This window comes from Elgaria multicarinata, chromosome 3, assembly GCF_023053635.1.
Source record: "Elgaria multicarinata webbii isolate HBS135686 ecotype San Diego chromosome 3, rElgMul1.1.pri, whole genome shotgun sequence".
Taxonomy (NCBI): domain Eukaryota; kingdom Metazoa; phylum Chordata; class Lepidosauria; order Squamata; family Anguidae; genus Elgaria; species Elgaria multicarinata.
The window spans coordinates 85,868,891-85,881,592 of record NC_086173.1 but is presented as its reverse complement, the minus strand read 5'-3'; the positions used below and the strand labels follow the sequence as shown (position 1 = coordinate 85,881,592).

Below are 12,702 nucleotides of genomic sequence, written 5' to 3'. Positions count from 1 at the left end.
TTCAGCAGTCACTGGAGTCATTTCACACATTGCATTTGTGTGTGTGTACACTTAGAAATGTACAGTGGGAGCGCCATAGTTCTATGAACTCATTGGGAAGTTGTGATTGGTTTAGACATGTGAAGGCTTGGGGGGAAAAACTGGTTGTGAACCTGGGATTTCCTTTGAGTAATGTGTCCAATGGCTGTTAAAGGCTGCTATGAAATACTTCGGTATGACATTGGCTCCATGTTGAAGGCTATAACATTTTGAAAGCTCACTTTTCCCATGGATTCAACCTATTGGATATAGAGAGTCCATATCAGGGCCAGAAACCATCAGAGATGTGAGGTGCTGGCATGAAGCTTCATCTAGTGATAGGACCTGCTCCGTGACATAAGTACCTGCCAGACAGTACAGCTTCCACAAGCAATTTCCAACATACTGGAATGTTTCTTAGTGGCCTTCATGTGGCTGCTGTAACACATGGGATTCTGATAAGAATTTTTAAAAAGCATGTTTCTGTCGGCATGATCTGCCTAAAACCTTTCTCTCTTCCAATTTGTTTTTAACAGGGGTGGTATTCATGACAGGCAAAGTCTATGCTGTGGGAGGTTTTAATGGCTCTTTGCGAGTCCGAACAGTAGATGTATACGATGGCGTGAAAGACCAGTGGACGTCCATAGCTAGCATGCAAGAAAGACGGAGCACTTTAGGGGCAGCCGTGCTGAATGAGCTTCTCTATGCTGTTGGTGGATTTGATGGAAGCACAGGTAGGTCGCCGAACAAAGGCAAAAGCCAATGGGCGAAGGCTATTCATAGCTTCGTTCTTAAACACTACACAGTTCCGCCGAAATCAGTGCTCCTGCCACTGTCAATTTCAAACCTTCCTGTTCTTTAAAAATCACTTCATGCACTCCGTACATCCTACTTTTTACATCCTGTCTTATTGTAACTGCAATCTCTTGAGGAAATGTATGCTATTTGTTTGTCAAAGGGCACCTTGTGTCACCTTTCAGCTAAAGTGTTGTTATGTTTTGTAAGCCTGGTACATTTTTCTTTGCTCATCTGAAGAGAAGCCTCACTGGACTTGTCATCCAAGAAAACACTTTCCTTTACATTTTCTTTGGAAGTAAGTGAGTAATGCTCTACAGAAATGCATTTTGAACTTCTTTTCACTATTCTTATTTATCAAGTGCTGCTTTTAAAATCAGTTGTTGAATGATCATAAGTGACAAGCACTGCAATGCTACGCCAAGGTGTAGATTCCCATTGCAAGCATTTTAGTGTGGGCCAGAGGCCAAGTTAAGATGACTTTAATGCTCAGGCAGTAAGCTTTTTGGCTACTGATGCCGTCTCTGCCTGCTTTCTTTCTCGTTTTGCCTGGATGTGGAATTACTATTAAGGAAAGATGGCACCATTTGATGAAGAAGGCACTATATTCTGGAAGTAGAAAACATGTTTTTGTTGTTTTCAAAACAGGTCTGGCATCTGTGGAGGCCTATAACTATAAAACCAATGAGTGGTTTTTTGTAGCACCCATGAACACAAGAAGGAGCAGCGTTGGAGTTGGAGTTGTGGAGGGTAAGAACAGTAAACTCTCAATTCAGTCACAGCAGCTTCCCTGACTCTGACATTCTAACCACAAACATTATTTAAGACATGACAGGTAACTAGTTAAAATTGTCAGGGGACATTGAGCATTGTGTAAATAAATCCCCATCCTGAACTGTAGCAGGCTAAGCACACCAGTGACTGAGAGCCATGCTTAGTTGTTCAGTTTTGTTAGAAAGTGTCAGTTATATTTCATCCTCTGGCCTGACAGAAATCAAGACTGGTGGAGGGACAGAATCCTAGACTGGCTAATCTGCATCATGCAGTACATTGCAAGTGCTAAACAATCATTTAAATGTGCTCCACCCATTGATTTCTATGTTCTAAACAAAAGTTGTATATAAAAAGCACAGTGTAATAGGAGTATTTCTGGAACATGAGTCTCACATGCTTTCAACACTGAGTAGGCCAAGGATAGGTGACTTATGGTCCTCCAGATGTTTTGGCCTACAACTCCCAGGATCCATCACCACTGGCTAGGGCTGGTGGGAGATGTAGTCCAAAACATCGGGATGGGCACAAGTTGCCTACCCCTGCCTTAAACTGGATTCACTGATGCCTGATGATATGAACCATGATTCAAAATTAAATGAAACTATGAGCAGATGTTGTTTATAAAGTTGTTTATAAAAAGCACAGTGTAATGGGAGCATTTCTGGATCATGAGTCCATTGTAACAGATGTTACAATAATGTGAAGAGAACAGGAAGCACAAGCTATTGGCCTTCCTATGGTTCTATATCTCCACTTTGTGAAGAAAGCACTGACACCTATCTAGCATGTTGTGGGCTTTCTCAGGAAGATCATGTCAATTATGTGAAACAAATCAGAAAAGATAAAACATTGGTTACAAAATGTTAATAGTGCCACTCTGCACTCATTCTCTGCTAATTGGTCCATGCTGCAATGTCCATTCCTTCTAGGGAAACTGTACGCTGTTGGTGGCTATGACGGAGCATCACGTCAGTGCCTTAGTACTGTAGAGCAGTATAATCCCGCTACAAACGAATGGGCTTACGTGTCGGATATGAGTACTCGGCGCAGTGGTGCAGGTATTTTATTCTCAGCCGTCCCTTTTTTCACCTTTATTGGTTAGTTTCCTGTTTTGCCTTGGTGCTCGCAGGAGCGATAGCGCACGCAATGGGGCTTTTGCACTTCTAAAAATAACCCCAGAAACGAGGACAGAAATGCTGGTTTCCAGAACAGGGCAAGTCAGCGACACTCACAGAAGGGAGCTCAGCAGTTCTGTCCCACAGGTGAGCATCTCTGCCTGTTTCTGGGGCTATTTGCAGAAGCGGGGAAGGCCCCATTAAGCAAGCAGTCGCTTGCGTGAGCGCAATGGAAGCAGCGGAGTCAGGGTGTCCGTGTGTGTGTTTGCCATACACAAATCTCTGATCAGTCCCTAAATTTATTATAAGAGTTTATTTTCCCACGCTCCTGAAAACAATCCTATGTTGTGAAGGAGGAAGTTGCGCAGATGTTATTAGTAGCTATATCCTGTGCAACTCCCTTTCATTTATTCCCTTTCAGGCAAAGCCAGCCTAATCTAACAGACAAACCCTGAAGTGAGCACACATTTGGCTTTGTGTGTGAGATTTTCACATTCAAGGCAGTGTTTGCATTGCCCAGTTTTATTGTTTTTCTTTACTTTCAGTGATGCATCTAGTGAGATGGACTACTAAGGTATATTCTCTAGTTGGCCAGTGGGGTAGGCACAGCATTTATTGGTCTGTCCCACATTGGGGAACCCCTGGCCTGCACAAGTACCCCATTTGGCCTGTGGAGCCCCCAAGGGCACAAAGTTCTACCCTCTGGAGGAATCCCTGCAGTTATCTCCAATCAGTAATTGGAGATAACAGCAGGGATTCCCCTGCATGCCACTCTCCCTCCCAACTGGGATGATTGGCAGCACAAAAGTGCTAGTTGAATTTCCAACTTCATGCATCACTCATCATGATCAGAGATACTAGCAGGGATTCCCTTTAGCCTGCTGCTCGCCCTCTCAACAGCGGGGATTAGGTTTTGTGTACCATTTATCTTCCCAGCTGGCAGGATGATTCAGCCAGAATTTGGAAAAGACACTCCTCTAAGTGCCCACTGAGGACATTTGTGTGCTACACGCCGACAAAGCCAGTTGCTGCTCCAAGGATTGGCTGAGTCCTTTTCTTCATGCATAGAGAGGAGCTCCGTGTCTCTCTCTGCACAGACGAAAGAAAAATAGGTGGGGACCAGGACCAGATGATGTCAGCGAGGGGCTGGCCTCTTGATGTCATAGAATCATAGAATCATAGAATAGCAGAGTTGGAAGGGGCCTACAAGGCCATCGAGTCCATCCATCTACCCCATGAGGGGGCCAGGGAGATGATCTGGCCCCTGGACACCAACAAGTTGACACCCTGGTCTGTCTCATGACTGTTAAAGAATAGTGATATGGTTTTGCTGTGTAGTAACTTCTCAAATTCTAGGCCAGCCTGTAGTCTCTAGAGGGTTTTGTCCCAGTGCTGATTTAAGGCTATGAACGGTCTTTTTTCTTCCCCTTCAGTTCAGTGCTAGGCCCCTTTTGTCCATCCCATGAGCCATTGTCTCAATGCAGCAGTTTTTAAGGTAGGGCTGGAAGAGAATTGCTGCACTGAATATGTAGCTTAAATTTATGACGAGGGCATCGTAAAGCTCTGATAGATGCTGTGCTCCGCTTTACAGGTGTGGGTGTGCTTAGTGGACAGCTGTACGCGACTGGAGGACATGATGGACCTTTGGTGAGGAAAAGCGTGGAAGTGTATGACCCTGGAACAAACAGTTGGAAACAAGTGGCAGATATGAATATGTGTAGGAGAAATGCAGGTATTTATTTCATATATAACCCCCCCCCCCCAAAAAAACCCCCACCATTTTTTAGGTATAAGCAACCACTTAGATTAAAACAAAATGTCTATAAAAAGTCCCTTTCTATTTATGATGTCTTCATCATACCTTGTTTTAAGGAGTAATTAGGGTGCAATCCCATGTATGTTTAGATAGGGAAAAAAGTCCTACAACTCCTAGCATGGCTGGCTAGGGAATGCTGGGAATTGTAGCACTCCTTTTTTCTCTCTGAGCAATGCATAGGATTGCGCCCATAAAATGTTTGGCCCTACAATTCCCCTCAGCACTAGCCAGCATAGCCAATTGGGAGGGACGATGGGAATTATGGCCCTCCAGGTGTTCTGGCCTACAACTTGTCAACCTCTAGTCTACACTGTCCAGCTTTTCAAGCAGGGTTTTTCCCCCCCAGCCCTACCCGGAAATATTAGGGATTGAATTTGGGACCTTCTGCATGTAAAGGATCTGGGGTTTGTTACCCATTTGTCATTCATTTGGTGTTAAGGATTTACTTCTTTCTAGAAGTGGAGTTCCTCTTGGAGCTGCCTCCTGATGGCCACCATTTTCTTTTCTGAGAATGCTCAGGATGTTTCATTTTTCCAGAGCATTTGGGATGGAATCATATCCTCCTGTGGGCAGGGGACACCAAAAAACCCGTTCTTTTTAAAAAAGCAACACCTGTGAATGTGAGTAATGAAATGAATATGATTTCAATCAGTTATGAAATGTAGTTTTTAATAACAAAAATGAACAAAGTAGGGAAATAGTTTGCATACTCCTAAATTATGCAAGAAGTGCCCCCTTCACCTTGCCATAAGAGCAGCTCATGAAAAGGTAATGGTTTAAAATAGCAACAAAAAGTAACATAATATCAGTACAGATCTATGTGTCCTTAGTGCATGTTTTGTTCTGAGTGGGCTGAAGAGCCCAGAGTACATCTGGCCTTAATGCTAGAGTTGTGAAGACCTTAATAGCATATTTTCATCCTAGGGGTATGTGCAGTGAACGGTCTTCTCTATGTGGTTGGAGGAGATGATGGTTCTTGCAATTTGGCATCTGTAGAATACTATAATCCTGTCACTGATAAATGGACATTGTTACCAACCAATATGAGCACTGGAAGAAGTTATGCAGGTAAGCAGCAAATTGAACCAGGTGGGAACAGAATGTTGGGGCAGATGATTCTAGATTTCCCAAATCCCTGCTGTGGCTCTTGGCAAAGTTGCCAAACCCCCCCCCCCCAACTTGTGGGTGAAATCTCACTCCTTAAAGGATCCTAGGCCCTTAAAACAAGCTGATTTATAACAGGCAGAAATCCAACAGGTGCTGGTTGCCCATGGATGTTGAGATTCTGCCTGATGTATACCTGTTACAGGCAAATGAGCCTTTACCCAGAAAAGGGTCAGCAACCCAAGTCTTAGAATCTTGGGCATTCTCTAAGTCCCAGTGCAAGTACAAGGTTTATCCCAAAGTTCATTTGGATAGAAATTACTGAATGCACATGTGCTCTTCTCTTCCCATGCAGGTGTAGCTGTGATCCATAAACCATTGTGACACAAATTCATGTGGTTGCAAAGACAAGAAATAATGTCTGTCTAGCTCGGTGGATTTTGGAAGAAATTGATAACTTAACTGCCACACTGGTGTTGCACTGCTAGTATGACAAGTATATGCTAAGACCATCAATCTGTGTTCAGTGACGGCAGTGCATCAGTGTGAAAACTATGCTGTGAACATGTTCCAGAAACAAGGTGTTGCCTGGGTGGATTTTTGAGGGTGTAATCTGCTGTTTTATGTACAGCCAGGACTGAGTTTGAAGTGAATTTCTCAAGAGAGGAAATGTTTCTCTATGGCATGTAACTGGGAAAAAGAGAATTTTGGAGTACTTCACTACTGAAGTTGCATATGCACTCTATGTTCTAGAAAGCATTTCCTATTATTTCACCTGTTAGACAAATCTACTACTGAGACCTGAATTTGGAAATACTCATCGAAAGAACCTGGCCTGAAAACAGACCGGAAGAAATGAAAACAGACTGGGAACTCCAGCTCATACAGCGTATTGTCTCCATTATGTGTACATATACTAGTTGACTACTGTAAATGTGTGATTTAGGGCACTGGAGGTATGCAGTGCATGACTTTCATCTTAGTCATAGAACTGCATTCATCATATATGGGAGCAGATGAGCAGTGTCTTTCACTGGGCTGAAAGCATATTCCAGCTACCCAAAGACAAATAACCCCACTGAAGTGTAGTGTTCTGTAGGGGCTTTTTGCTATTTCAAAATGAATTCTGTTCAAGGAAAAGGAAGTCATAATAGCGTGTCTCTTGGCTATTACCAACAATTTAGAAAATCCAAGCTGCACCCATTCCTCTTTTCCAAAGCTATTTAGGGATTTCCTGAAATAATCAACTATGGTTGCTACCAAATTCCAAAATCAAAAACCCATGTGGAATTCAGTGGTAGATCTGGAGTTCCAGCCAAGCTCTGAAAGCCACATAGGACACAGCAATACCTAGGATGTGGCATGCAATTATAATAATGGGACTGTTCACACAACACACTAACCCACACTCAGTGGTTGAGTATGGGTTGTTTTGAACTGTGGGTTGTTTATTGAATCATGGGTTATTGTACTCTCTGAATACAGCCAAGGTTGCTTGTGAACCATGCAGTGTGGTTTATTTTCTCAAACAAGCCACCTTGAGAACCCATGGTTTGTTGTTGGGTTTTCAAGGTAGTTTAACAAGCTCACTATCCCCCCATTGTCACAGTACTGTGGAGATCTCAGTCCTCGGTGCTTTTATCCCTAAGCAAGGATAGAATGTAATTATCCTCCTTTTTGAAGATAGAAATCTGAAGCATTTCAAGCATGTACAATATGGTTTCCCAATACTATACAGCCTAGGGAGGAACGAGAATGTTACACTGCTTGTTTGGTTAACAAGCCAAACACGATAACCCACCCTGTGGAAAATGTGCTGCGTTCTGACAACATGCTAACCCACCACGGTTCAAAGCAACCCATACTCAACCACTAAATGTGGGTTAGCATGTTGTGTGAATAGCCCCATTGTAATGAGCAATGGTTGAGAGAACTCTGGGTAAGCCCATTTGAGCAAATGGGACTTCAGAATAACAACTGGATGACCAGCAGACTATCTGGAAAAGTAATCCAGTAAATCCTAATTTAGTTTAGATTAAAGTGGTATGGGTTCCCCCCATCCCTGCATATACCTCTCATGCATTTGGCCAAACATCATCAGTTACCCAAGATGATATTTAAACCTAAAAGTGTCTTAATGCTTAGACTGTACAATTGTTTAATTCTTCCACCTGTTTTTCTTAACAGCTATCTTTCTAATGTTCTCCACATCTTCATTATTATATCTGTAAAGAAGCTACTACAAGTCTTAAACATTTATTCTAAACAGGAAAGAGAACGGAAGTTTTGAAAACGGGGGAAGCCAAGTCCAACTAAAGGCCCAAGCCGTATCTAAAAAACCCTGGTTTCTTTCATGTTCAAAACCAACATCAAACTCAAAATTATTTTGTTCCTAGAAAATGTGTATATTTATAACTTCAAGTGGTTCTAGCATATATAATGCCAACCAAAACTTCAGTGGAAAAATGAATAGGAAAGTATTCATTTTCTTCCTCCTTCCCTCATCCCCTTACCACATACATCCCCTCCGAGCATTAAAGCGCAACCCTATGCATGATTAGATAGAGAAAAAGTTGCACAATTGTTGTACACCTTTTCCTGTCTAAACATGCATAGAATTGCACCTTTAATTTATTTCTCACACAGATAGCCTTTCTATCATTTAACACAACTTTCAAATCTCAACGCTGAAGCAGAAAATACAAATGAACTTGAATTTCAACAAGTGAAGAAGGGAAAACTGGATTGTTTTTAACAAGGGCTTTCATTTTCATTAATTAGATTTAAAAACAAAACAACAGTTTCCTTAAAGTCTCAGTACTACTGAGAATTATGATACTTTTTGTACTTTGGCACAGTTACTATAATATCAAAATCCAATTGAAGAATGCACGTAGACAAAATCCAATTAAAGAATGCACATAGAGAAATCATGATTGCTCTTTAAAATAGATATGAGCAAGGAGCCATATTGCCCGCTCGACATTTGTGTATTTTAAAAAGAGAAATATGGCAATTTCTACATGTGTTTGCTGCTGGTGCGGCCTGCCACTAATGCATTGCTTCTGGAGCTGGGTGGAGAATCTCTTGTAAGGACCTGTTTATGATCTATACTTTCTGTATGGAGAATGCTGATCTGCCACATACAGCCTCCATTTTCCATGTATGACTTCCATGGTGCACCTATAGGGCAGTGTCCAATGCTGCTTATAGCATTGCTGGAGCAGCAATGGAAGCGACCTATAGTACAATGCCAATGGAATATGCTACGTGATAGGTTTTCCAGGGTCATTTCATACTGCTCTCATGTGGAGAGTCTCCACTCCACTACTAGGAATGTTTGGAAGTAGTATGATGTTTCTCTATAGGATGGCAGTGGGCAACATCCAATGTTGTACAAGATCACTTCCACTCTCGCACTCTTCCCCCTGCGCTCCTCAGATTTGCTAGGAAGGCTCTCCCAACCCTCTGGAGCAGATTTTGTGGATGCACAGGGGGTTGTAGGGAGGAGGCGGAATCCATTCAGTGTCCACTCAACTGGTGAGTGGAAACCATTAGATTTCACCCAGTAATCTCTTAGGGCTGAAATCCTATACCTACAATCCTCAACAATGTGTAGACTACTCAACACAATTTAAATACAATCATTTTCCTCATCCTGTTATTAATGGAGGAATCAGTTAAGCACTAAGAAGCCATCCTCACCTCATTTGATTATGCAGATTTTGTCACAGGTGCCCATACACTGAAAATGAATGGACATCTCTGTTCCCTTCACCCCAGAGGTGTATTCATATTTCACAATCGATGGGCAGTATATTTTTGAGCTAACCTGGCCTAGCTCTATTCTAACATGGTGCCTATGTTCCCGTATGAGACTTGGAAAAATTACAAAGACTGTGTAGTGTTCTGGCTGTTAATAAATAGTCAGGACACTTATAAATAACTTTGGTCTTGGCTAAGAACCACTTATCTCTAGCAAATGGTATATGTCACTCCTTCCATGTGTAAACTTGCAGGGTTAATGCAAGTCAAGTGACCTCATTTTTCAGCTATGCAATATTAATAATTGCTACACAACAACCGGCTGCAATAGCCCCTTTAAAGCGCTTTTGAAATATCTTACATTGTGTGTGCATTTTTAATATTTGTACTGTGCCGATTCTGAGCATCTGAGCCAGATCCTTTCAAAGATTGCCTTTTTATAGGGCTTGAAAATATAGCTTTAGAGCTAGCAAATTTTAATGTTGCTATTTTTATAAGATAATTCTTACGGATGCTTGGATCTCCTTTGATTTTGGTGGCATTATGATTAGTGTCTAATCCTTACACCATGGGCCCAGTTCTCATCAGCCATTTGTGTATGATGGCTTGTATATTTTTGCATGAAAAAGAGAGGAAAATCCTTTGGTTTCTCTTGACTTTATGAAAAGGACACTGCCGGATTCAATGTTAATTACTGTTAATCATGGACTGTTACCTCCATGATTAATAACATCATGAATTGCTGGATTTATAATAAAAACAAAAACTGTGTTTGTGGTTTTTTAAAAATGTTGGGGTGTATTTGGCTTTTTGTTCAACACAAACATTTCTCTCTTGCTCTCTTGTCTGAACAGAATGTGCTCCCAGGCTAAAAGTTAAAGGCAAAATCTGAAGTAATAATTGTACTAGGTTTTATTGTCCTTTAAATCTTTAAGTTTCTTTGGAGCACTATGTTAATGATGTCTGAAATACATATACCTACAAATATCCGTTGATGAAATCGCTGGGCAGTCTCTTATCAAAAAGCTGGTTTGTTTGTTTGGAATAAGTTGGCTTTCCATAATCTGAGATGTAAATCCAAAACCTAAAAATGTCTTCAAAGGACTGCATGTGTGCCTGTGTTTCACATGTGCTCACAAACACTTCCAACACTTCCCTTTTTAGAAGCTCCCACCACTGAACTCCCAAATGCACTTTTAAATTCTTGAGTTTAATTCAGAATGAGATCAAAGGGAAACTGTTACTGGCACACATGTGGTTATTCTCTCTGCCCCCACTCCATTCCAAATTTCTCATTTAAAATGCTCTTGTAGCATATCTCCAACCTATGTTTCAGCCTTGAAAAATTTAAGGAGAAATTTGAGGGTTTCAGCCAGCTTTTTGGGTGGGCATATTCTTTTGGGTCATCACCAAAAGCATTGGGCAGTATCCAACACTGCCTGTGCGCCAGTGGAATCCACCGTCAGCAGAACAGGCATCTAACTTAACTAGAAATGAGCTGAAACACTCGTTTCTGGAACAGAACAGGTCAGTGGACCTTCCAAATGTTTACCTGTACCATTCGGGAAATGAGCATTTTGGCTCATTTCTGGGGTTGTTCTAGGAAGCCCTACCTCCCTGTTGCGCCATCAGTGGGTCCTGCTAGTGCAATTCAATTGGCAGAGGTGGAGGGGCAGCATTAGATATTGCCCATTAACTACAAGTGTATTCAGAACTACATTGCTGTGTTTATAGAGAAATTTGAAATGGACCTATTCTCACTGTTCCAATCTTTTGAGCTAGCTGCTGACTCTATTTGAATCTGGTGTGCAATTTGTCTTGAGTAAAGCTAATTCAGTTCAACTGGATCCTCTTTTATATTCAACTGTGACTCTGGCTAGCATTGCACAGCCTAGCAGTGAAAACATAACTGTTTTATTTTTTGCACTATTTGTACACCAAGGACTTTCAATACTCTGTTATTTAGGAAGCTTGCCAATCAACCTGTTGCATTTGTCCCAAAACTTGCTGGAGCTTTTTCCTATTTAACCCATAGGACAAATGGATACACCATTATAGTTGGTAAATGGTTCAAATTGGAAACATCGGTAAATGATGTGAAATCTTGATTTTTCTGAAACATCACTATTTAAAGGTAGACATTCTGCCATGGTACTTACAGGCTTGGTGTAATAGTAAAGTTATATTCTGTCAACCCTGTAAGAATCATAACTATCAAAATATTCTGTTGCTGAACACAGAGTGGCCACATTCAGATGAACTTCAAGCATGTGCACTTCCTCATTCCTGCGCCTAGCACAATCTCCAACTTTCATAGTTTGCTTCTAAATCAGTATTCCAAACCACATTTGATCTGCGTTTATGGGCACACTGTGGTTTGAGCAAACCAGAGTTTGCTGCGTATGGAAACTATGGGAAATTGGGAGTCATTTTAGAAAATGTGCCATGCAAGGGGAAGAGGAATGTTACAAGCCCGAGGCTTAGCTCAGGCATATAATGGCAAAGTATAGTCTGGCATTCTGTCTGAATGTGCTCACTGAGAAATATAGTATGGGAATGTGAATCCAGTAAACTATCTTTTTTCATGAGATCCTAAAGTATTTTATTTTCCTGTATAGTAGAAATAAATGCTAAGAAATTTAATTTGTAAATATACTGTATAAAATATGTTTTAAGACTAACTGAAGATTGTAAATGCGTTCACCTTGGATGCACAATTTTTTTTCTAAAAAAAAATAGACTGAGATAAAAATGTAGCTGTGATCCATATACCAATTAATTCAACATACTAATATTTAAGTAGGTTTACAGCCCAATCCTATGCATGTTGACTGAAATGTAAGTCTCATTTTGTTTCGTGGGACTTACTTCCAAATAAATGTGCATAGGATTGCAGCCTTAGTTATGTTTTTCAATATACTGCACATGATATCCATTTGTTAGCTCCTTATAAATTGCTATTGCTGTGGGACCAACTGGTTTGTGATGCAGTTCTTTCCCCCCTTCTATTTCAGCAGCAAAGCCTAATGAAAGACTCCATAAAAATCTTACCTTGTCAACAGGAGGTCATATCTGTTTTACAGCACGTTGAATTTTGGTTGAATAAAGTTGAGCAAATGAAATTGATTTTGTATTTATTCTGTTCTTGCCAATAGTTGAATGAATTATCATAATCATCATCTTCTTCTTCTTCTTCTTCTTCTTCTTCTTCTTCTTCTTCTTCTTCTTCTTCTTCTTATTTTATTTATTTATTACATTTCTATACCGCCCAATAGCCAGAGCTCTCTGGGCGGTTCACAAAAATTAACCGCCCAG

At 41.0% G+C, this 12,702-nt stretch overlaps 1 protein-coding gene across 2 annotated transcripts in view; it reads left to right on the top strand.

Moving 5' to 3' along the window:
* KLHL3 (kelch like family member 3) overlaps positions 1-7,059 on the top strand; it is a 52,873-nt gene extending 45,814 nt beyond the window's left edge. For both annotated transcript variants that reach the window (XM_063120776.1, XM_063120778.1), the window contains 6 exons: positions 555-752; positions 1,462-1,563; positions 2,517-2,645; positions 4,294-4,434; positions 5,443-5,586; positions 5,978-7,059. In XM_063120776.1, the coding sequence (XP_062976846.1) occupies positions 555-752; positions 1,462-1,563; positions 2,517-2,645; positions 4,294-4,434; positions 5,443-5,586; positions 5,978-6,006 (743 nt within the window). In that variant the 3' untranslated portion in view covers positions 6,007-7,059. The remainder of the gene's footprint in view (positions 1-554; positions 753-1,461; positions 1,564-2,516; positions 2,646-4,293; positions 4,435-5,442; positions 5,587-5,977) is intronic.
* The last annotated feature ends 5,643 nt before the right edge of the window (positions 7,060-12,702 follow it).